General features: G+C 42.5%; 1 protein-coding gene across 3 annotated transcripts in view; it reads right to left on the minus strand.

Moving 5' to 3' along the window:
• The window catches only part of c2cd5 (C2 calcium dependent domain containing 5), a 64,336-nt gene that overhangs the window by 35,784 nt on the left and 1,879 nt on the right, over positions 1-26,673 (minus strand). For all 3 annotated transcript variants that reach the window (XM_064929819.1, XM_064929818.1, XM_064929817.1), the window contains exons 4-10: positions 26,415-26,586; positions 24,142-24,237; positions 23,880-24,035; positions 18,982-19,213; positions 14,484-14,641; positions 4,286-4,374; positions 2,914-3,022 (exon numbers count right to left, since the gene is read on the minus strand). In XM_064929819.1, the coding sequence (XP_064785891.1) occupies positions 2,914-3,022; positions 4,286-4,374; positions 14,484-14,641; positions 18,982-19,213; positions 23,880-24,035; positions 24,142-24,237; positions 26,415-26,586 (1,012 nt within the window). The remainder of the gene's footprint in view (positions 1-2,913; positions 3,023-4,285; positions 4,375-14,483; positions 14,642-18,981; positions 19,214-23,879; positions 24,036-24,141; positions 24,238-26,414; positions 26,587-26,673) is intronic.

Consider the following 26,673-nt stretch of genomic DNA (forward strand, 5'->3'; position numbering starts at 1 on the left):
ATTATTACTATTTTACTACTGCTCGACTAAAAGAAGTCTCGGTTGACCAACAGCCTATTGACCAAACAATCGACCAGTCGACTAAATGGGGTCCGCCCTAATGTATAGTCACATGTATTTAGCGCATCTTACCTGGATATGGTCGTATCAGATTTACCCTCAGAGGGGAATGCCTCGTCTCCCACAAAGACATATGGGCTCGGTGTTTGGGTCCCCGGCAAGCACTCTGGCTTGGTAGCGGTAGCTGGCCTGCAATGAGTAGGGAACTGGAGTTGCTTTGTGAGAAGATTCCAACCATATGAGCCCACGTCGATCATGGTGAAGCGGTACTTTGCATCGCAGACTGCCATTAGGATCAATGAGAAAAAAGCCCTTGTAGTTGTAGTACTCGCTGCCTGAGTTTGCCGGAGCTTGGACCCGAATGTCTTCCGTCGACAGCTCCTGCACAAAATTGATAATTCCAACGCCGCTGAAGCAAGTTCTGGCAACAGACATCCGAAAGTACTGAAAATGTATTTCCTCGTCAATGCTTTGCATAGGTTCAACAAGATACATGTATTCTCCATCATCCACTCTTAGTGTTCAGTGGATGAACTTCTTGCCATTTTCCCAGTCTTTCTTTTTTTCCTCCTGAGTTGTAAGAGCAGTTTAAATTCTTGCTGTTCAAGCTCTAGCAATTGCAATTCCTGAGAGACATGTTAGCTACTGCTTCTGTGGCCAAAAAAATAGCATTGAAAAGCATAGAACACCAGACTAGCCAGACATTCAGCTAGCTAATATTTGTAAACCCAAAAGGCATATAACACCGGATGAGAAAGTTCAAATGTCGTCACTAGCTACGAGGCTTGTGCTGTCACGCCCTGACCATAGAGAGCCCTCGGGGTTCTCTATGGTGTAATAGGTCAGAGCTTGACTAGGGGGGTTTTCTAGTTATTATAGTTCTGTTGGTATGCGAGTATGGTTCCCAATTGGAGGCAGCTGAATATCATTGCCTCTAATTGGTGAGCATACTTAGTGTGTCCCTTTTCCCACCTGCATTATGGGATATTGTTTTGTTTAGTGCCTATGTGCGCTACGTACTGCACGTTCGTATATCTTTGTTGTTTTTTGGGAAGTTTCACTAGTAAGAAAATGTGGAACACTACTCACGCTGCGCCTTGGTCCACTTATTTATTCAACGAATGTGACATTGGCAATATACAGTTTATACTGGGGTATTTCAAAATAACAATGGTATGGTATTTAACACTATTTAAAATTATATATATATAAATAATAATATTATTATTTAGTTTTTTCCCCGTGCTACGTCACTGCTTATAAACTAACTATAAGTTAAGTATAACTATAAGAAACCTAAGATGTGTCAAATAAATTATATCCTGCTCAATGCTCCAGTTATGCATTTGGTTTGCTAACTTTATAGCTAAGTTGCTAGATGTCAAGATCAAGCTTCTTGGTTACAGCAGAGACATTCAATCTCCTCCTGGATGAAAATCCCTGTTGCCTAAATCATTTTGTGCATCTCTCAAAAAATGTATAGTGCCCCTTGTGTGCACTTCTGCTTATACCGTATACGCCGGTATGGTACAGAAACAGTATGACAGTTATGAACATCAGGATACAGCCCATCCCTACTAGCTAGAGCCACGGACCCTCTTGCTTGGTAAACTACCCTGGCTCTCCAAGCCCCATAGTGGATATGCACTACACAAGGTGGACTTCCTCTCTATGTGGAACGCAACGTCTATGTGGACAAAAGTGGGAACTACCCATAAAAAAACCTGCCTCCGCCCCCTTGCACATGCATGCAAGTCCATCAACGGAGTGAAGCTTGTAGCCACCTTAAGGCTTTGGAGTACAGACCACATCAGATCAGAGCCTCCTTCAGCCCAAAAGACCAACACACGACACAGCCAAGCCACAGCACACCCCAGCCATGCACTACAAAACCTCAATACCAGGGGACAGCAACCACCACACACAGCACAGAGAGGAAGCTACAAAACACACACACACAACTAGCAGATCCAAGTCCCCATAACCACAGATCTAGGATCCGATTAACCCACCCATAATCCTAAACATTAGGAGGATGAAAATATAATCTGACCCAGTATCAGTGACCCGGCGTCGGGCCATTAACCGAAAGGTCGCTGGTTCAAATCCTGAAGCTGGCAAGGTGGAAAAATCTGCCGTTCTGCCCTTGAGCAAGGCAGTTAACCCAGAACAAGAACTGCTCCCTGGGCACTGACGACGTGAATGTCGATTAAGGTAGCCCCCCGCACCTCTGATTCAGAGGGGTTGGGTTAAATGTGGAAGACACATTTCGGGGGAATGCATTCAGTTGTGCAATTTACTAGGTATTCCCTTTCCTTTCCCAGTTGTTAGGGCTTAGCAGTTCCCAACAGGGCAGGATAGGGCTGAAGGCCTAATGTGAACCTCTCTTTCTCTGGAACATGGTGGGACACGCTTCAGGAAGCAACTGTAGAAGGATTCACCTGCTGTAAACATGGGCTGTAGGCTATTCCCATTCTCCACCCTTCGGGAGAAGTAGTACACACTTGGGGAGAAGGGTGTAGAATCGGGGAGGTAATGGACCAATAATGTATATAAATCTTTGGTGCTAGCACACACAGAATAGGATCAATGATATAGCTACATCGCTAATATTTATAAACTCTAGCAGACTAACACACTGATCCCACTGTGTGCGTTACCCCTCTAGCCATTTATTGATCCTTAATACAGATGATCCCATTGAGTTTAAACATCTCTTTAACAAGAGTGATCGGTCAGGTCATAATCTAACTAGCCTGAAAACACAACCTACACTGCAACATGGATTACAACCTGTAGTACACGTTGCTGTGTTCTCCAATAGCTGGGACCGTGCGGTTGTAAGGAACTCACCAGGGTTGTGTATGCGGTCAAGCAGCTTGACCGAGCGGGCGCTGACCACTCCCCCGATGTGAACCAGGAAGCCGGGGGGAAAACAAGTCAACGTGAAGAAGGGAAACTCCTGAAAATACACAGGGTCAGAAAAAAAGTCTGGTTAGGGGTCAAACATGTCTCCGTGAACTCTGGTTACCATAGAAAGAGTAGCATTAAGGATTTTGCGCTCAACCCTATCCTCATGTTACAAAAAGATGCAGGGTTGTAAGGGCATAAGACAGAAGATAAAAACCCACACTGACTGAAAGTAGTATTAACATATGTCATTAATTTAGTAGCAGCAGCAGAGGAATCTGCTAAATGAGTTAGTGTTGGTTCATCTCTTCTACCTCAGATACACAACTAGACAGATGACAGGCAGACAGAGTATACAACAGGCCTCAAGTCAAGGTCTGGAGGTCTGCAGTACTGCTGGTTGGCTTTTCGTCCCTGCTAGTTAGTTCAGTTAATTGATATCACTGAGGTCTGAACCAGTCCCTGATTAGAAGGGGAAGGATGAAAACCAACATTACTGACCTCGAGGTCTGGATTTGAATAACCCTGATATACCGTTTATAGAATAACAGCATACCAGTAATACAATGCAGAGTTTAATTGAAAATGTCATTGTGTGAGAGTCAGCCTCCTGCTGTGATGGTCAATAGTCAACCCAGGTGCGAAGTGTGATCCAGGACAGGTGTCATCCAGATGAGGGGGTAGTGAGTGGAACGGCATCTCCCCATGCAGAGTGAGGCTGTGTGTTTCAGCCATGCCAATGTAATGCATACAAACTGCTACAGCATACTGGTCTAGACCAGCAATTTCCCAACCTGAGTGATTGTGACATCGCCATGGTAACGGAGTGGATCGTGCTGGTCATTATCGATCAGGGGACTAAGGCTGCATCTCAACTATCTACCTTCTCTCCTCTATCTGCACTGGTGACAAATGACAGAACTGGACAGGTAAAAGCATATTGCAAATAGGTATCCTCCATGTTGCTTCTTTCTGTCCTGTGTTATCAGATCAGTACAGATGGAGAAGATGAAGTCACTGTAGAATTTTGAGAAACAGCCCAACTCAAGAGTAGAACCCATGAGCAGAACCCAGACAGGTAAGACAGGTTTGTAGAAGCATCCAGAACAGTGAGTGTGTGTGAAAGAGGGACATACCCTGGTGTTTACAAATATACCAGAGGATGAGGCTCCCTGAGAGGAAGGAGTGGTCAAGAACATGGAGAAAGAGAACATTCACTCTTACATAATCATACTTCACCCTCATACACACTTCACAATTACCCTTTCACACAGCACAATGCCGTACGGTGTGTGCGGTGTGTGTGTGTGCGTACCCTCTGCTCCAATGCTGATTGGGCCTGCTGCCGGAGGAGGGTCTTCAGAGGCCCTGCCTCTTTCCCAACGCTGATCCCACTCCCCATCCCTGATAGGATTAGAGAACAACACTTCACCAATCACATCGCTTCATTACAGACCGCAGGCATTCCTCAAAAACCATAGGAAATAAGTAAGTACCCTTGCCAGGCCTTGGCTTGTGTGAGCCGGAACGCCTCGACAACCATGCAAATCCCATATTAATCGTATCCCTTAGACTTCTCGGCTAAGATCTACAAAAATATAAACGCAACATGCTAAGTGTTGGTCCCATGTTTTATATGCTGAAATAAAAGATCCCAGAAATGTTCCATATGCACAAAAAGCTTATTTCTCTCAAATTCTGTGCACACATTTGTGTACATTCCTGTTAGTGAGCATTTCTCCTTTGCCAAGATAATCCATCCACCTGACTGGTATGGCATATCAAGAAGCTGATTTAACAGCATGATCATTACACAGGTGCACCTCACGCTAGGGACAACAAAAGGCCATTACAATGTGCAGTTTTGTCAAACAATGCCACAAGTTGAGGGAGTGTGCAATTGGCATGCTGACTGCAGGAATGTCCAACAGAGCTGTTGCCAGATAAATAAATGTTAATTTCTCTACCACAAGCCTCCAATGTTGTTTTAAAGAATTTGGCAATACGTCTAACCGGCCTCAAAACCACACCATCCCAGGACCTCCACATTCTGCTTCTTCACCTGCGGGATCATCTGAGACCAGCCACCCAGACAGCTGATGAAACTGTGGGTTTGCGCAAACGAAGAATTTCTGCACAAACCATCAGAAACGGTCACAGGGAAGCTTGTCTGTGTGCTCTTTGTTCTCACCAGGGTCTTGGCGTCATAACTGACTTCAGTATGCTCACCGGCACGCTGGAGAAGTGTGATCTTCACGGATTAATCCCGGTTGCAATTGTATCAGACAGCGTGTATGGCGTTGTGTGGCAGGAGCATTTTGCCGATGTCAATGTGAACAGAGAGCCCCATGGTGGCGGTGGAGTTATGGTATGGGCAGGCATAAGCTACGGACAACGAACACAATTGAATTTTCTCGATGTCAATTTGAATGCACAGAGATACCGTGATAAGATCTGGAGGCCCATTGTCGTGCCATTCATCCACCGTCATTACCTCGTTTCAGCATGATAATGCACGCCCAATGTCACAAGGATCTGTACACAATTCCTGGAAGCTGAAAATGTCCCAGTTCTTCCATGGCCTGCATACTCACGAGACATGTCACCCATCCATTGAGCATGTTTGGGATGCTCACAACAGATACGGACAGGTTTTCTAATCCACTCCCCCCTATTTTTTTTAAAGGTATCTATATTCCCAGTCATGTGAAATCCATATTTTAGGGCCTATTAATTTATTTAAATTGACTGATTTCCTTAGATGAACTGTAACTCAGTAAAATCTTTGAAATTGTTGCATTTATGGCCTCCCAGGTGGCGCAGTGGTTAAGGGCAGCTGTGCCACCAGAGACTCTGGGTTCGCGCCCAGGCTCTGTCGTAACCGGCCGTGACCGGGAGGTCCGTGGGGCAACGCACAATTGGCATAGCCTCGTCTGGGTTAGGGAGGGTTTGGCCGGTAGGGATATCCTTGTCTCATCGCACACCAGCGTCTCCTGTGGCGGGCCAGATGCAGTGCATGCTAACCAAGGTTGCCAGGTGCACGGGTTCCTCCGACACATTGGTGCGGCTGGCTTCCGGGTTGGATGCGCGCTGTGTTAAGAAGCAGTGCGGCTTGGTTGGGTTGTGTATCGGAGGACGCATGACTTTCAACCTTCGTCTCTCCCAAGCCCGTACGGGAGTTGTAGCGATGAGACAAGATAGTAGCTACTAAAAACAATTGGATACCATGAAATTGGGGGTAAAAAATAAATAAATAATTATTATTATTATTATTGTTGCATTTATATTTTTGTTCAGTGTACATTGTAATTACCACATATTTGTTAATGATAACATTCCCATAGATCTACCTGTGGGGATAGAGTCCAAATAGCTTTATTATCCCCTCTGTACACTACTCTACCTGCCACAGGCCTGGGAGGCTGCAGACTATGCCACCTTATAGACTCATAAAACAGGGGTGGGGATCTGGACATGCCTTAAACCACACATTGAGGTGGAAAAATGGACAGGGGAAGGTGGTCACTCCAAGGCAGTCAGTATGAGAACCAGATACCAGCAGGGATGGACAGTTTACCCAAGGCTAAGTGGGGTATGGTCAAGTAGGGCTAAGCTGTTTTGGAAAACGTGTGCAAATATAGTGCTTTCAGAAAGTATTAAGACCCCTTGACCTTATTCTATAATGGATTAAAACAATTTTTTTTTACCCTCATCAATCTATACACACTACCCCGTAATGACAAAGCAAAAACAGGTGTTGAGGAATGTTTGCAAATGTATTAAAAATTTAAAATAAACTGATATTACTTTTACATAAGTATTCAGATACCAGAATAAATGATCTATTGATTCTGTCTCTTCACATCTCTTCTATATATATAGTATTCTGTTGGTGGCAAGAATTTTATAAAATCATTTAAATTGAAAAATCAACTGTTGTTTTTTGTACCCGTTCATAAACCATGTGTCATGGGATCGGTACGTCGAAAATATCATCCCATTTATTTTGCAACCTGTATGGTGCAGCTGTCAACATTTTTGTCCTCAAATTAATCTGGTATATTTTTCTATTTATGCCAATTCCTTTCAGCCAATTTGTATCTTTAATATATAACAGGCAAAAAATGTCCCTACGTTCTCCCTTTTCTCCTCCATTTTTGTGGTAATGCTGCAATCAGCTGGTTGTAAAATTGGATTTAGCTGATATTCCCATAGATTTTCGATAGCTGCATATGTGACGAGTCCTCCGTTTCTATTCATAATATCATTAATAAACATACTACCTTCATTTATTTTTATCCATAAAGAATGTTGTTTTTTTTATTTTTTTATTAAATCAGTATATTTTAGTTTAACCATAACATTTGTTCTATCTTCTCTGGAGGATAAAACTGAAATTGTAACCAGCATTGCATGGCCTGTTCAAGAAAGGGCTATACCTAAAACAAAAATTTCATTTTCAATCAGTCATTAATGAGAAGTTGTAATCTATATTAAGGGGGAAAAAAGCAATTTTTGAACAATGGATTAGCCTTTCTTAATAATCTACTGGAGAACCGATTTAGATTTAACTATAACTTATGTATGAGTGAAACTTTTAGTGAGAGGTTTAAATCTTTAATACTTAATAGTTTTAGCCCCCCAAACTCATATTCATTACATAAATAGTTATGTTTAATTTTGTCTGACTTATTCCAAAAAAATTTAATTTAAATATTTTTTGCTCATATAATTTTAAAAACTAGTCATCTGGAGTAGTAAGTACAGTTGAAGTCGGAGGTTTACATACACTTAGGTTGGAGTCATTAAAACTAGTTTTTCAACCACTCCACAAATTTCTTGTTAACAAACTATAGTTTTGGCAAGTCTGTTAGGACGCATGACAAGTAATTTTCCCAACAATTGTTTATACATATTATTTCACTGTATCACAATTCCAGTGGGTCAGAAGTTTACATACACTAAGTTGACTGTGCCCTTAAACAACTTGGAAAATTCCAGAAAAGGTTGTCATGGCTTTAGAAGCTTCTGACATAATTTGAGTCAATTGGAGGTGTACCTGTGGATGTATTTGAAGTCCTACCTTCAAACTCAGTGCCTCTTTGCTTGACATCATGTGAAAATCAAAAGAAAATCAGCCAAGACCTCAGAAAAAAAATTGCAGACCTCCAGAAGTCTAGTTCATCCTTGGGAGCAATTTCCAAATGCCTGAAGGTACCACGTTCATCTGTACAAACAATAGTACGCAACTATAAACACCATGGGACCACGCAGCCGTCACACCGCTCAGGAAGGAGACGCGTTCTGTCTCCTAGAGATGAACATACTTTGATACGAAAAGTGTAAATCAATCCCAGAACAACAGCAAAAGACCTTGTGAAGATGCTGGAGGAAACAGGTACAAAAGTATCTATATCCACAGTAAAACGAGTCCTGTATCGACATAACCTGAAAGGCCACTCAGCAAGGAAGAGGCCACTGCTCCAAAACAACCATAAAAAAGAGAGTACGGTTTGCAACTGCACATGGGGACAAAGATCGTACTTTGAGAAATGTCCTCTGGTCTGAAACAAAAATAGAACTGTTTGGCCATAATGACCATCATTATGTTTGAGAAAAAAGGGAGTGGCTTGCAAGCCGAAGAACACCATCCCAACCGTGAAGCACGGGGGTGGCCGCATCTTGTTGTGCAGGTGCTTTGCTGCAGGAGGGACAGGTGCACTTCACAAAATAGATGACATCACGAGGATGGAAGATATATGTGGATATATTGAAGCAACATCAAGACATCAGTCGGAAAGTTAAAGCCTGGTCGCAAATGGGTCTCCCAAATGGACAAAGAACCTAAGCATACTTCCAAAGTTGTGGCAAAATGGCTTAAGGACAACAAAGTCAAGGTATTGTAGTGGCCATCACAAAGCCCTGACCTCAATCCTATAGAAAATGTGGGCGCAGAACTGAAAAAGCATGTGCAAGCAAGGAGGCCTACAAACCTGACTCAGTTACACCAGCTCTGTCGGGAGGATGGGCCAAAATTCATCCAACCTATTGTGGAAGCTTGTGGAAGGCTACCCGAAACGTTTGACCCCAAGTTAAAGAATTTAAAGGCAATGCTACCAAATACTAATTGAGTGTATGTAAACTTCTGACCCACTGGGAATGTGATTTAAGAAATGTAAAAATAAATAATTCTTTCTACTATTATTCTGACATTTCACATTCTTAAAATGAAGTGGTGATCCTAACTGAACTAAGACGGGACATTATTACTAGGATTAAATGTCAGGAATTGTGAAAAACAGAGTTTAAATGTATTTGGCTAAGGTGTATGTAAGCTTCAGACTTCATGAATAGACAACTTTCTATTGAAATTGATTTTGGTAAGTGAATTTATATTTTTTGAGATGTGAATACCAAGTATAGCTACTTGACCATCCGCCCAGTTTATTGGTAAACGACAAGGTAGTGTAAACACTTTTTTTTAACGATCCAATACCTAATATTGCACACTTGTCATAATTAAGTTTTAGTCCAGAGAGGCTAGAAAAGTCATCAAGATCTTCAATGAGACTGTGCAGGGATCAGCATACATTGACACTTCTCTTTTAATCCCCAGAATATCTAACCGTCAATGTTCTTGTTGGATCAAAAAAAAAATGCATTTCAATGGCCATAATAAATAGATATGGAGACAACGGACAGCCTTGTTAAACTCCTCTTAAAAGCTCAAAACTTTCTGAGAAGTAACCAATATTTACTATTTTACATCTGGGGTTGCTGTACATAACTTTAACCCATTGTATAAGAGATTCACTAAAATTAAAGTAATCCAGGCACTTATAAATTCTAGTCGTACTTTATCAAACGCCTTTCCAAAATCTTCTATGAAGATCAGGACTGGTATTCTTGATGTTTCATAATGTTCAATTGTTTCAAGTAATTGTCATATAGTATCTCCAATATATCATGTAAAAAAAACTGCTCGATTAGGATGAACAACACCTGGTAAAATCTTTTTTTATTTTATGTGCTGTGCATTTCACCACAACACTGAAGTGTAAGAGGCCTCCAGATGATTTAAATGGACTGTAGTATCTTTATACTTACCACCAGGGTCTTGTTTTAGTAGTAATTAAATCAAACCTTCTTGTTGAGTACCTGACAGTCTCTAATTAAAACATGCTAATAATGGATATTGGGTTCATCAAAAAAAGGTATGATATACCTCTACTGGCATACCATCAAGCCCTGGTGTTTTTCCAGACTGAAAAGATTTTATTGCCTCAAAAAGTTCCTCTTCTGTAACTTGGCCTTCATACAGGTCTTTCTGTAAATTTGTTGATTTTACATTATTATTATTAGGAAATAAATCCTTACAGTTGACATCAACTATTCAGTGGAAATAGAGGAGACTGAAAAGATAACATATGCTTAAAATGTTTTCAAAATATCATTTGGTGAATCATGGATGACTCCATTTGTAACGAGTTTCTGTAAATTATTTTTGGTAGCTTCTATTGAAGATACAATAAAAAGTGTGCATTTTTCAACATTTTCCATCCAATTCACTTTATTTTTGTAATACAATACACTTGATTGTGCTTTAATAAGTACTTCCATGCCTTTTTGTTTTTCCTCTAACTTATTTTGTGCCTCCATAGTACAGTTTCTATTAACATCTACCTGCGCTGTTACTTCCTCTATTTCCTTTATTAGTCTAATCTCTTTCAACTTAAATTGCTTTTGTTTTAATGAGTATTGTATTGAAGGGCCTCTAAGTACATTTAAAAGTGTCCCATACAATAAGGGGATCTGCTGTACATATGTTGAGCTGAAAAAAGTTAATTATGAATTATTTTGCCTTAGTTAAGAACAAAATGTCAACCAATAGGTTTTGATTAAATTTACAATATCCCCATCGAGGTGAAAATTCTGTAAGAGTTATAAGGAGGCCAATTAGATGGTGGTCCGATCGTAGTTGATCTCCTATTAATACTTTTTAAAACTTTTGATGCCAGCAAGAATGAGACTTGGAAGTAATTAAGACGGCTAGCTTGATTAAGCCTCCTCCATGTATATCTCACAAGATCAGGGTTTTTCAGCCTCCATATACCCACTAGTTCTAATGTATCCATGATCTTCGTTATCTCCTTAAGTGCGATAGTTTGTAGTGCGATTTTCTTTACAATCCATTGAGGTACAGGGCGGCAGGGTAGCCTAGTGGTTAGAGCGTTGGACTAGTAACCGGAAGGTTGCAAGTTCAAATCCCCGAGCTGACTAGGTACAAATCGGTCGTTATGCCCCTGAACAGGCAGTTATCCCACTGTTCCTAGGCCGTTATTGAAAATAAGAATTTGTTCTTAACTGACGTGCCTAGTTAAATAAAGGTACACTACTGTTCCAAAGTTTGGGGTCACTTAGAAATGTTCTTGTTTTTTGGTCCATCAAATTGATCAGAAATACAGTGTTAATGTTGTAAATGAGTACTGTAGCTGGAAACCGCTGATATTTAATGGAATATCTAGATAGGCGTACAGATGCCCATTATCAGCAACCATCACTCCTGTGTTCCAATGGCACATTGTGTTAGCTAATCCAAGTTTTATCATTTTAAAAGGCTAATTGATCATTAGAGAACCCCTTTGCAATTATGTTAGCACAGCTGACAACTTTTTCTGATTAAAGAAGCAATAAAACTGGCCTTCTTTAGACTAGTTGAGTATCTGAAGCATCAGCAGTTGTGTGTGTTCGATTACAGGCTCAAAATGGAAAGAAACAACAACCTTTCTTCTGAAACTCGTCAGTCTATTCTTGTTCTGAGAAAGGAAGGCTATTCCATGCAATACATTTCCAAGAAACGAATGATCTTGTACAATGCTGTGTACTACACCCTTCACAGAACAGCTAAAACTGGCTCTAACCAGAATAGAAAGAGTGGGAGGCCCCGGTGCACAACTGAGCAAGAGGACAAGTACATTAGAGTATCTAGCTGGAGAAACAGACGCCTCACAAGTCCTCAACAGCAGGTGCATTAAATAGTACCCAAAAAACACCAGTCTCAACGTCAACAGTGAAGAGGCGACTCCGGGATGCTGGCCTTATAGGCAGAGTTGCAAAGAAAAAGCCATCTCAGACTGGCCAATAAAAATAAAAGATTAAGATGGGCAAAAGAACAGACACTGGACAGAGGAACAATACACTGTATTTCTGATCAATTTTATGTTATTTTAAATGGACAAAAAAAAATGTGCTTTTCCTTTCAAAAACAAGAACATTTCTAATTGACCCCAAATTTTTGAACGGTATTGTACTTAAAACCGTAATATAATCTCCCACGATAATAATAGATTCATTCGCAGCTTGTAAACTCAATATATATATTTTTTTAAGAAGTGGGAATCATCATTATTTGTCCCACATAGATTAGCCAGATCTGTTTTTGTTCCAATTTAAAATAAAACACTTTTTTTTAAAGAATCCATCTTCCTTGATGATCTGTTTGCACAATCGGATCAATATTTGTATTAATTAGTATAAATCACCCATTCTGAGTTTCTTTGCCCATGACAAAACATATTTCTCACTCCAAGTCATTTTTCCACCCAACCTCATCCCTCTTTGCTACGTTTCATCTTGCCCTCAATGCTGACTAGTCTCTAGGTCCCTGCCGCTGAAAAACATCCCCAAAGCATGATGCAGCCACCACCATGCTTCACCGTAGGGTTGGTGCCAGGTTTCCTTCAGACGTGACACTTGGCATTCAGGCCAAAGTGTTCAATCTTAGTTTCATCAGATCAGAGAATCTTGTTTCTCATGGTCCGAGAGTCCTTTTGTACCTTTTCAAAAACTCCAAGTGGGCTGTCAACTGCCTTGTACTGAGGAGTGGCTTCTGTCTGGCCACTCTACCATAAAGGCATGATTGGTGGAATGCTGCAGAGATGGGAGAACCTTCCAGAAGGACAACCATCTCCACATAGAATCTTGATCACCTCCCTGACCAATGCCCTTCTCCCCCGATTGCTCAGTTTGGCCGGGCGGCCAGCTCTAGGAAGAGACTTGGTGGTTCCAAACTTCTTCCATTTAAGAATGTTGGAGGCCACTATGTTCTTGGGGCCCTTCAATGCTGCAGAAACGTGTTGGTACCCTTCCCCAGAGCTGTGCCTCGACACAATCCTGTCACGTAGTTATACGGACAATTCCTTCAACCGCACGGATTGGTTTTTGCTCTGACATGCACTGTCAACTATAGACAGGTGTGTGCCTTTCTAAATCATGTCTAATCAATTGAATTTACCACAGGTGGACTCCAATCAAGTTGTAGAAACATCAAGAATGATCAATGGAAACAGGATACACCGGAGCTCAATTTTAAGTCTCATAGCAAGGGTCTGAATACTTATGTAAATAAGGTATTTCTCTACAAAAATTTCAAAAAACCTGTTATTGCTTTGTCATTACGGGGTATTGTGTGTAGATTGATGATGCAAAACATTTATTTAATCAATTTTAGAATAAGGCAGTAACGTAATAAAATGTGAAAAAAAGGAAGGGGTCTGAATACTTTCCGAACGCATTGTATACGGCTGTTATAGAGGTTTCTAAGGGGTGGTTATAGAGGGAGTTTGTAAAAGGTGCTTTAGACATTCACAAATTTTGCACTCTGTGCCCTACCTGAGACTATAATAAATGTCTATTTAACTTTAAGTGTAACAGGTGTTATACAGGATGTTGTTTGGCTTTGTGACACCTGCAAGCTGTTATAGTGTTATCAAAAGAGTGTTATCAGGACTGTTTCATGACTTTCCTACCAAAGGCTGCCATCAGCTCTTTACTGAATGATACTCTATCTCAACACATACCCCTCTGATTGGACAGAGGGGAAGGGGGCAGGGTGTTGGCTTGGGGGGCAGACAAGGCTGCACAGGATTGGCCCAGAGGGAGGAAGGGGCTGGGAGTCAGAGGAGGAGAGGGCAGGGGAACTGGGACGGGAGACAAACCTCTCTTGGGAGGAGGTCACTGTGGGGCAGAGAAAAAGGTGAGGAAAGCGAGAGTGACAGGAGAGGAAGAGAAGAGACCGACAGAAGCAGGTGGGGAGAGGAGAGAGGTTAGCCAAAAAACAAGACATCAAGAAAAGCAGAGAAGAAAGGGACAGCGGAGGAAAGTCACAAGATCTTTAAACCTGACAGGAAAACATAAGGAAGGAAAATACAAATCCTTCAGGAAGAAGGGAGTAGAGAAGAGAGGAAGGAAGGGGGGTTCCTAGTGTGTATTTCCACCAGTAGGGGGAACCATGTCATGCCCTAGGGGGTGTGCGGGTTATTATGTGGTCAACACCAGAAATCTATGGTCCACAGCTGCTGTGTGTGTGTGTTTCTAACACAATGACTTGAAATATATCAATTAAACAAGGAAATGGGATGGAAAAATGAAACACAGTCAGGTTCAGAGTGGGGGGTGAGGAAGGGAGCAGACAGAGAGTGTGAGGAAGGGTGAGGAGGGTGGTGGGGTCTTACCCATCTTGGGCGTCAGACTGAGGTCTGTGTCTGAGGAGGAGGACTGGCGACTGCATGGCTTGGATGGAGAGAAGGGAGGAGGAGAGGAGGAAGGAAGTGTTCTGAGAGGGGTGGGAGGGACGGAGAGGGGGTGGGTTGGGTCCTCACTGAACACGGGCCTGCCAGGAGAACACACACATCAGTCACCTCACCGTGTGTGTGTATGTATGTGTGAGAGGGGTATGTGGAGTGCAAATGACTGGGCTGCAGAACTAAAAAGCCAAGCACATGAAGCGTAAACAGAAGCACACACAGCTATATAGAACTGAGGAGGAAAGCATGGCAGAAACACACAACACAACATGGACCAACCCAACACAACACTAAAGGGATGAGTAGTTTTTAATTGGAATTTAAATCCACTTCCAACATCAACTGAATTGAAAAGGAATTGAGGCCAACAGACTCCCGGGTGACTGCCCCTTGGAGACAAATATAGTTGATTGAACTGAACTAATGCAGATGCTTGAGGCCCCAAAAAATCTGCATTGGACAACATCTCAGAATCCAGACATTAAAATGGAATATAATGAATATTCAAACATTTATTGAACTTAGGGTACTAGAAAATGCATTAATTTGCCCAAGTTAATCAAAAGACATCAATGAAATGCATCAGTGATTCGTATTTCCCAGAAACGGCACAGGAATGCACGTCTATGTGTATGTGTACAGTGCGCATGCATGTCTACACTTTGTGTAGCCGTTGGCGATGAAGCTAATGATAACAATCTTCTGGTAGAGATGGAAAGACTTTCCCAAAAACCTTTTCAATTAAATGTTAACTACAAAAGTAGCCTATGCCTACCAGACAGAATGATATCATGATCATTTAAATCAATCCAGTGGCCATTTGTTTTGCAAACCCTGCAATCACATGAGCGCTACAGAAATACCACTCACCAAACAAGTGTCTCTTTCTGGTTTGCACTTGCATTAAAGGGTAACTACACACAAAACTTTAAAATGTTTCATTTTTCCCAGACCTCAAAAGTGGTCTCCTGTTGTGGTGTAAACATGTGTGTGGACTTAGGACATCCAATGTTGTTTTTGTGAGCAGAACGGAATTTGGGGAAAAAAACTACATAGAATCAGGCAAAATTAGGACAGGTGGAAGGGATGGATCTGCTTGGGCAGGGGCTCTATCATTGGCTGCGGGGGACACAAGAAGAGTAAGTGTTTGGGGCTGGTGATGTCACAATCTCATCCAATGGCAAGGAAGAATGGGCTTAGAGGTTGATTTTTTTTTTTTTTGGGGGGGGGGGGGGTAACTATCTCACCGATGGCTATCCATTAGTTTCTCTGTCTCATGCTCTATTGCTCTGGCTCTCCCTTTTCCTTCAGTTTACCTCGCTCTTCTATGTCTGTCTCATTATTTCTCTTTTATAATCGCTCACTTTCTATGTAAGAGTGAAGACCCATGTAGGAACACAGATTCTGGGATTCCCTCCCTCTCCGGGAAGAGCCTTCCTGCTCTCCCTCCCTCCCTCTCGCTATTTTTCTCTGTCCGTACCAGTAAAGACCAGAGTAGGGACAGAGACAGAGAAGTTCTGGGAGTGGGACAGTCTCTGAGAGCTGCAGGCTGAGTGGACAGGGCTGTTGTGGCTGGAGCGACATCCGTGGGCCAGAGGAGACCTGAATCAATCACCATGTAGAGACGGACAGTGGACCAATCCAAACGCATACAGCAAGAGAAGAGCCAATCCATGTGCAGCAGAGGCAGAGAAGAAGAGAAACACAACAACACACCACAACATTGCAGCAAAGAAAAATAGAGCACAAGAAAAGACAAGAAAAAATAAAGAGGAGAGGTTGTCTACCCCCTCCTTTTGCCTTATAACACCCATAACACCACATGCTGCAGCTAAAGAAAATGCTTGCCCTGGCACCCACCCTACCTTCTATTCTCTCTCCATTCATCCACCCCACCTTCCTCCGACCATACTAGCAGGAACAAGCTCATGCACAGCCCTCAGACACACACACACAGTCAAATGAGAGAGAGAGCAGCACTAACATGCAAATTCAAAGAGAGTAGAGCCATTAGAAAACAGACAAAAATACAGACACAGGGGAAGGGGGCTTGTGTGTCCATATCTCAAATATGGCATATCCTAAAGCTTTGTCACATGATATAACACACACACACCAAGTGTGACAGGACGTCTCATAAGGGGCGTTTGACGCTAGTTCCTATTTCATAGTAGGGCTGTTGGAAAAAATACATATACATTTTTTGGGGGACAGAAATGCCTTCTTGAACATGTAAATGTTCATGTGCCTGAAATTACAAACTTGTATGGGATCTGTAAATATGACAAATGTAAACTCATTAAACTAGTTTAGCGAAGGAGAAAACACTGAGCTATATAGGGTGAAAGACAAGGTCTTTCCTGGCTAGACATTCCGGGATATGTTCCGGGATTCACCGGATGGCATTGAGGAGTTTACCACATCAGTCACCGGCTTCATTAATAAGTGCATCAACGACGTCGTCCCCACAGTAACCGTACGCATCCTAACCAGAAGCCATGGATTACAGGCAACATCCACACTGAGCTAAAGGCTAGAGCTCCCACTTTCAGGGAGTGGGAAACTAACCCAGATGCTTTTTATAAATCCCGGTACACCCTCCGATGAACCACCAAACAGGAAAAACATCAATACAGGACTAAGATCTAACCCTACTACACCAGCTCTGACACTCGTCGGATGTGGCAGGGCTGGCAAACTACCACGGATTACAAAGGGAAACTCACCCACTAGCTGCCCAGTGACACGAGCCTACCAGACGATCTAAATGCCTTCTATGCTTGTTTCGAGGTAAGCAACAATGAACCATGCTTGAGAGCATCAGCTGTTCCGGACAACTGTGTAATCATGCTACTGTAGCCAATGTGAGTAAGACCTTTAAACAAGTTAACACTCAAAAGGTGGATTACCAGATGACAAGTGTCTTCACTGAAATGTTCAACTTCTCCCTGGCTCAGTCTGGACACACTCCACGTCACATACCGCCACTTCAGATGACGCACTCTCTATTGCACTCCACACTGCCCTTTCCCACTTGGCCAAAAGGAACACCTATGTGAAAATGCTGGTCATTGACTACAGCTCAGTGTACATCACCATAGTGCCCTCAAAGCTCATCACTAAGCTAAGGTCACTGGGACTGAAAACCTCCCTCTGCAACTGGATCCTGGGCTTCATGAGGGTAGGCAACAACACATCCGCCACACTGACCCTCAACACAAGGATCCTCAGGGGTATGTGCTTAGTTCCCTCCTGTATTCCCTGTTCACTCACAACTGTGTAGCTGCTCCCGACTCCAACACCATCATTAAATTTGCCAACAACATGGCAGTGGTAAGACTGATCACCGACAACGATGAGACAGCCTATAGGGAGGTCAGAAGCCTGGCAGTGTGGTGCCAGGACAACAACCTCTCCTTCAACGTGAGAAAGACAAAGGAGCTGACTATGTACTACAGGAAAGGGCCAATCACTCCCCATGCACATCGACGGGGCTACAGTGGAGTGTGTCGAGAGTTTCAAGTACTTCGGCGTCCACGCTACTAAGGATCTATCATGGTCCAAACACACCGACACAGTCGTGAAGAGGGCACGACAATGCCTCTTCCCCCTCAGGATGCTGAGAAGATTTGGCATTGGTCCAGATCCTCAAAAAGTTATACAGCTGCACCATCAAGAGCATGTTGGCTAGCTGCATCACTGCTTGATATGGCAACTGCTCAGACCCTAAGGCGGTACAGAGTGGAGTGTGTTTGGCCCAGTACATCACTGGGGCCGAGCTTCCTGCCATCCAGAACCTCTATACAAGGCGGTGTCACATTTTTCTCTGAGACTTCTGCCACCCAAGCCACAGACTGTTCTCTCAGATACCGCACGGCAAGCGGTACCAATGCAGTCTGAAACCAACAAGACCCTGAACAGCTTCTAACCCCAAGCCATAAGACTTCTAAACAAGAATGCTAAATGGCTAATCAAATGGCTATCCGGACGACATGCATTGACCCTTTTTTTGCACTGACTATGCACACACTGGACTCTACCCACACACATCCTTACACTGACACCCCAACACACATACATAACATGCACACACACATATGCACAATGTATTTTTATTTGTTATTCACTGTGTATTTATTTGTTATCGGTAACTCTGCATTTTTTTTTGTATTTACCCACAAGTAAGCAAGTGTATACTAAGCATGTGACAAATACAATCATACAATAAGATCATGTCAACTTGACATAAGCCCTCAGAGGAATCTGGTCACAAATGTAGAGAAAGGCAGAAATACTGAGACACACACAGGAGTTAGTCCAAAGGCAGGGCACAAACACATACACTCTCTTGCTCTCCCTCTCTCTCTCTCACACACACACACACACACACACACACACCATGCTCATGCATTAGTTCAATACTCACTCTTTGACTTCCTTAGAGGGGGAGTTGCAGTCATTGGATGCCGGGGCGGTGTTGGTGTGTGTGATGGTGTTGGAAGCAGTCCCAGGGATGAGTTTGTCCAGAGTGCAGGCGGTGCCGATGGCTCTGACCACCAGACCCGACTCTCCCTCCAGATCAAAGCATTGCAGGTAGCCCACCACCGCATTACCACCCATTTCCAACACCTTCAGACCGATCTTCCTCTGCAGCTCACCTACACACACACGCCTCATTAGAAGCCCTGGGAGCTCTGATGTAATATACTCTAATACTATAGAATACTTCTATAGTGTAATATATATACATTTGAAGTCGGGAAGTTTGCATACACTTATGTTGGAGTCATAAAAACATGTTTTTCAATCACTCCTCAAATGTCTTGTTAAGTAACTATACTTCTGGCAAGTCGATTAGGACATCTACTTTGTGCATGACATAATTTTTCCAACAATTGTTTAGACAGATTATTTCACTTATAATTCACTGTCTCACAATTCCAGTGGGTCAGACGATTACATACACGGAGTTGACTGTGCCTTTAAACAGGTTGGAAAATTCCAGAAAATGATGTCATTGCTTTAGAAGCTTCTGTTAGGCTAATTTACATAATTTGAGTCAATTGGAGGTGTATCTGTGGATGTATTTAAAGGCCTACCTTCAAACTCAGTGCCTCTTTGCTTGACATCATGGGAAATCAGCCAAGAACTCAGAAAAACAATTGTAGACCTCCACAAGTCTGGTTCATCCTTGGGAGAAATTTCCAAACGCCTGAAGGTACCACATTCATCTGTACAAATAATAGTACGCAACTATAAACACCATGGGACCACGCAGTCGTCACACCGCTCAGGAAGGAGATGTGTTCTGTCTCCTAAAGATGAACGCTCTTTGGTGTGAACAGTGCAAATCAATCCAAGAACAGCAGCAAAGGACCTTGTGAAGATGCTGGAGGAAACAGGTACAAAAGTATCTATATCCACAGTAAAACGAGTCCTGTATCGACATAACCTGAAAGGCCACTCAGCAAGGAAGAGGCCACTGCTCCAAAACCGCCATAAAAAAGACAGACTACAGTTTGCAACTGCACATGGGGACAAAGATCGTACTTTTTGGAGAAATGTCCTCTGGTCTGATGAAACAAAAACAGAACTGTTTGGCCATAATGACAATCGTTATGTTTGGAGGAGAAAGGGGACGCTTTCAAGCTGAAGAACACCATCCCAACCGTTAAGCACGGGGGTGGCAGCGTAATGTTGTGGGGTGCTTTGCTGCAGGAGGGACAGGTGCAGTTCACAAAATAGATGGCATAATGAGGAAAGAAAATTATGTGGATATATTGAAGCAACATATCAAGACATCAGTCAGGAAGTTAAAGCTTGGTCGCAAAAACGTCTTCCAAATGGACAATGACCCCAAGCATTCTTCCAAAGTTTTGGCAAAATGGCTTAAGGACAACAAAGTCAAGGCATTGGAATGGCCATCACAAAGCCCTGACCTCAATCCTATAGGAAATGTGTGGGCAGAACTGAAAAAGCGTGCTTGAGCCACGAGGCCTAGAAACCTGACTCAGTTACACCAGTTCTGTCAAGAAGAATGGGCCAAAATTCACCCAACTTATTGTGGGAAGCTTGTGAAAGGCTACCCAAAATGTTTGACCCAAGTTAAACAATTTAAAGGCAATGCTACCAAATACTAATTGAGTGTATGTAAAGTTCTGACCCACTGGGAATGTGATGAAAGAAATAAAAGCTGAAATAAATCTCTCTACTATTATTCTGACATTTCACATTCTTAAAATAAAGTGGTGATCCTAACTGACCTGAGAAATAATTTTTACTAGGATAAAATGTCAGGTATTGTGAAAAACTGAGTTTAAATGTATTTTGTTAAGGTGTATGTAAACTTCCGACTTCAACATATGTACAGTATATCACAAAAGAGAGAACACAAGTGAGTACACAATTTTTGTAAATATTTGAGTATATCTTTTCATGTGACAACACTGAAGAAATGACACTTTGCTATAATGTAAAGTAGTGAGTGTACAGCTTGTATAACAGTGTAAATTTGCTGTTCCCTCAAAATAACTCAACACACAGCCATTAATGTCTAAACCACTGGCAACAAAAGTGAGTACACCCCTAAGTGAAAATGTCCAAATTGGGCCCAAAGTGTCAATATTTTGCATGGTCACCATCATTTTCCAGCACTGCCTTAACCCTCTTGGGCATGGAGTTCACCAGAGCTTCACAGGTTGCCACTGAATTCCTCTTCCACTCCTACATGACGACATCACGGAGCTGGTGGATGTTAGAGACCTTGCATTCCTCCACCTTCCGTTTGAGGATGCCCCACAGATGCTCAATAGGGTTTAGGTCTGGAGACATGCTTGGCCAGTCCATCACCTTTACCCTCAGCTTCTTTAGCAAGGCAGTGGTCGTCTTGGAGGTGTGTTTGGGGTCCTTATGTTGGAATACTGCCCTGCAGCCCAGTCTCCGAAGGGAGGGGATCATGCTCTGCTTCAGTATGTCACAGTACATGTTGGCATTCATGATTCCCTCAATGAACTGTAGCTCCCCAGTGCCGGCAGCACTCATGCAGCCCCAGACCATGACACTCCCACCACCATGCTTGACTGTAGGCAAGACACTTGTCTTTGTACTCCTCACCTGGTTGGCGCCATACACACTTGACACCATCTGAACCAAATAAGTTTATCTTGGTCTCATCAGACCACGGGACATGGTTCCAGTAATCCATGTCCTTAGTCTGCTTGTCTTCAGCAAACTGTTTGCGGGCTTTCTTGTGCATCATCTTGAGAAGAGGCGTCCTTCTGGGACAACAGCCATGCAGACCAATTTGATGCAGTGTACGGCGTATGGTCTGAGCACTGACTGACTGGGTCTTGGCAATCTTCTTATAGCCCAGGCCATCTTTTTGTAGAGCAACAATTCTTTTTTTCAGATCCTCAGAGAGTTCTTTGCCATGAGGTGCCATGTTGAACTTCCAGTGACCAGTCAGTATGAGGGAGTGTGAGAGCGATGACACCAAACACACCTGCTCTCCATTCACACCTGAGACCTTGTAACACTAACGAGTCACATGACACCGGGGAGGGAAAATGGCTAATTGGGCCCAATTTGGACATTTTCACTTAGGGGTGTACTCACTTTTGTTGCCAGCGGTTTAGACATTAATGGCTGTGTGTTGTTATTTTGTGGGGACAGAAAATGTACACCGTTATACAAGCTGTACACTCACTACTTTACATTGTAGCAAAGTGTCATTTTTTCAGTGTTGTCACATGAAAAGATATACTCAAATATTTACAAAAATGTGAGGGGTGTACTCACTTTCGTGATATACTATATATACAGTGGGGCACAAAAGTATTTAGTCAGCCACCAATTGTGCAAGTTCTCCCACTTAAAAAGATGAGGCCTGTAATTTTCATCATAGGTACACTTCAACTATGACAGACAAATGAAGAAAAAAAATCCAGAAAATCACATTGTAGGATTTTTTATGAATTTATTTGCAAATTATGGTGGAAAATAAGTATTTGGTCACCTACAAACAAGCAAGATTTCTGGCTCTCACAGACCTGTAATTTATTCTTTAAGAGACTCCTCTGTCCTCCACTCGTTACCTGTATTAATGGCACCTGTTTGAACTTGTTATCAGTCTAAAAGACACCAGTCCACAACCTCAAACAGTCACACTCCAAACTCCACTATGGCCAAGACCAAAGAGCTGCCAAAGGACACCAGAAACAAAATTGTAGATCACAAGAACTGGGATTTTTGCTCACCGAACCACACGGTGGGACCTAGTGAATGACCTGCAGAGAGCTGGGACCAAAGTAACAAAGCCTACCATCAGTAACAAACTACGCCGCCAGGGACTCAAATCCTGCAGTGCAAGACGTATCCCCCTGCTTAAGCCAGGACATGTCCAGGCCTGTCTGAAGTTTGCTAGAGAGCATTTGGATAATCTAGAAGAAGATTGGGAGAATGTCATATGGTCAGATGAAACCAAAATATAACTTTTTGGTAAAACTCAACTCGTTGTGTTTGGAGGACAAAGAATGCAGTTGCATCCAAAGAACACCATACCTACTGTGAAGCATGGGGGTGGAAACATCATGCTTTGGGGCTGTTTTTCTGCAAAGGGACCAGGACTACTGATCCGTATAAAGGAAAAAAATGAATGGGGCCATGTATCCTGAGATTTTGAGTGAAAACCTCCTTCCATCAGCAAGGGCATTGAAGATGAAACGTGGCTGAATCTTTCAGCATGACAATGATCCCAAACACACCGCCCGGGCAACGAAGGAGTGGCTTCGTAAGAAGCATTTCAAAGTCCTGGAGTGGCCTAGCCAGTCTCCAGATCTCAACCACACAGAAAATCTTTGGAGGGAGTTGAAAGTCCGTGTTGCCCAGCAACAGCCCCAAAACATCACTGCTCTAGAGAAGATCTGCATGGAGGAATGGGCCAAAATACCAGCAAGTGTGTGAAAACCTTGTGAAGACTTACAGAAATCATTTGATCTCTGTCATTGCCAACAAAGGGTAAATAACAAAGTATTGAGATAAACGTTTGTTATTGACCAAATACTTACTTTCCACCATAATTTGCAAATAAATTAATTAAAAATCCTACAATGTGATTTTCTGGATTTTTTTTCTCATTTTGTCTGTCATAGTTGAAGTGTACCTATGATAAATTACAGGCCTCTCATCTTTTTAAGTGGGAGAACTTGCACAATTGGTGGCTGACTAAATACTTTTTTTGCCCCACTATATATTATACATATATTATACATTATACACACACACACACACACACAGTAGAGAAAGTTAGATAGCTGGGTTATGTACCAGACATGAGGGAGATGAGTCGCTGGCGGGCCTCGTTAGAAGCCCTGGGGGTTCTGATGCGGTCAATCCACTGGTACTCCGGGTCCTCGTTCACCACCAGCTCCTCAACAAAACCATGGACCAGCGCCGCGCGGTAACACCTCGGGATGGATGTTGCTAACACACGCATAAACACCTTATCATCATTCATTATCATCATCAGCCATTTCTTGTGACTAGATCTCTCTACTATAGTACATCCCCATATGGAACCAGGACTCACTGCAGAAGAACTTGACCCCACAGGAGGACTGTCTGAAGCGGTTTAGGTCGTTGAAGAGGTCCACCTTTACCAGAACATTAATCTCCCCTCTGATACCTGTAGGAGGACAGAATGAACAGAAACATTACTACTAGACAAAAACACCACCGAACCATAGAAACCAGAGGTCGGCCGATTAATCAGAATTTCGGTATTTTTGGGCACCGATTTCCGATTATTAAAAATAAAATAAAAACAAAACAACTTTTTCTTATACCTTTTATTTAACTAGGCAAGTCAGTTAAGAACACATTCTTATTTTCAATGACTGCATAGGAACTGTGGGTTAACTGCCTTGTTCAGGGGCAGAATGACAAGATTTTCACCTTGTCAGCTCAGGGGTTCCAATCTTGCAACCGCACAGTTAACTAGTCTAACGCTTTAACCATTGCACTCCACGAGTAGCCTGCCTGTTACACGAATGCAGTAGAAGCCAAGGTAAATTGCTAGCTAGCATTAAACTTATCTTATAAAAAACAATCAATCCTAATCACTAGTTATAACTACTAATCCAGTTTACAGGCAATATTAACCAGGTGAAATTGTGTAATTTCTCTTGTGTTCATTGCACGCAGAGTCAGGGTATATGCAACAGTTTGGGCTGCCTGGCTGATTGCAAACTAATTTGCCAGAATTTTATGTAATTATGACATACATTGAAGGTTGTGCAATGTAACACGAATATTTAGACTTAGGGATGCCACCCGTTAGATAAAATACCGAACGGTTCCGTATTTCACTGAAATAATAAACGTAATAATCGGTATCGGCTTCTCTGGTCCTCCAATAATCGGTATCGGCTTCTCTGGTCCTCCAATAATCGGTATCGGCTTCTCTGGTCATCCAATAATCGGTATCGGCTTCTCTGGTCCTCCAATAATCGGTATCGGCTTCTCTGGTCCTCCAATAATCGGTATCGGCTTCTCTGGTCCTCCAATAATCGGTATCGGCTTCTCTGGTCCTCCAATAATCGGTATCGGCTTCTCTGGTCCTCCAATAATCGGTATCGGCTTCTCTGGTCCTCCAATAATCGGTATCGGCTTCTCTGGTCCTCCAATAATCGGTATCGGCATTGAAAAATCGGAATCAGTTGACCTCTAATAGAAACCCCAACTCTTCACAAGCACACTCCTCTCCCCTCTCAAACCAGGAAGACAGGCGCTACATCATCATTACTAGATAGATACCGTTAAATAACAGCTTTTAGTAAGGCAGTGTTTTTACAGCAGAGGAACAACATGCATTTACAGGCTGTTTCACAGAGAACACTGTATTTCTTGAGAGTCCTGGTTATGTATCTGAAAAGTACCACTGTGGCCATGCACTGTTGATGGGTAAATATATAACTTGTGTCATAGATAGTGGAAGTATATAACTGACTGTGTATAGTGTGGTAGATGGGGAATTACACTGAAGAAAAATATAAAACACAACATGTAAAGTGTGTCTTAAGTTCCATGAGCTGAAATAAAAGATCCCAGAAATTTTCCAGATGCACAAAAAGCATATTTCTCTCAAATGTTGTGCAAATTTGTTTACATCCCTGTTAGTGGGCATTCTCCTTTGCTAAGATAATCCATCCACATGACAGGTGTGGCATATCAAGAATCTGATTAAACAGCATTATCATTACACAGGTGCACATTGTGGTGGGTACAATAAAAGGCCACTCTAAAATGTGCAGTTTTGTCACACAACACGATGCCACACGTCTCAAGTTGAGGGGGCACGCAATTGGAATGTTGACTGCAGGCAAGTCCACCAGAGATGTTGCCAGAGAATGTTAATTTCTCTACCATAAGCCGCAGCAATGTTGTTTTTGAGAATTTGGTTGCATGTCCAACCAGCCTCACAACCGCAGACCACGTGTATGGCGTCACATAGACGAGCTGTTTGCTGATGTCAACGTTCTGAACAGAGTACCCCATTGTGGTGGTGGGGTTATGGTATAGGCAGCTACGGACAGTGAACACAAGTGCATTTTATCAATGGCTATTTGAATGCAGAGATGCCATGATGAGATCCTGAGGTCCATTGTGAGGCCCATTTTCTTTAAGGTATCTGCGACCGACAAATGTATATCTGTATTCCCAGTTATGTGAAATCCATAGATTAGAGCCTAATTAATTCATTTAAATTGACTGATTTCCTTAACGGATGTTTAACTCAGTAAAATCTTTGAAATTATTGCACGTTGCGTTGATATTTTTGTTCAGTATCTATAAGAAATGCACCGTGTATAGTGTCGTAGATGGGGAACCATCCAGAGATGACGGTAGCAGCCTCGCTGGACAGCAGAGGGTCGATGTCAATGTAGACCTTCCCTATTGCGTCGTTGGCACTGTAAGTGTCATGGTCCAACACTGTGATCTGTAACGGCTCATCCTGCAAATCCTCATCATCCACCTAGAGGGGGGACAAAGTTGGGGAAACAATAATACAGGACAATCATGTTGACTCTATTGGGTTCGCCCCAGGATTTTTTAACGCCGG

Source organism: Oncorhynchus masou, chromosome 22 (genome assembly GCF_036934945.1).
Source record: "Oncorhynchus masou masou isolate Uvic2021 chromosome 22, UVic_Omas_1.1, whole genome shotgun sequence".
NCBI classification, from domain to species: Eukaryota; Metazoa; Chordata; class Actinopteri; order Salmoniformes; family Salmonidae; genus Oncorhynchus; species Oncorhynchus masou.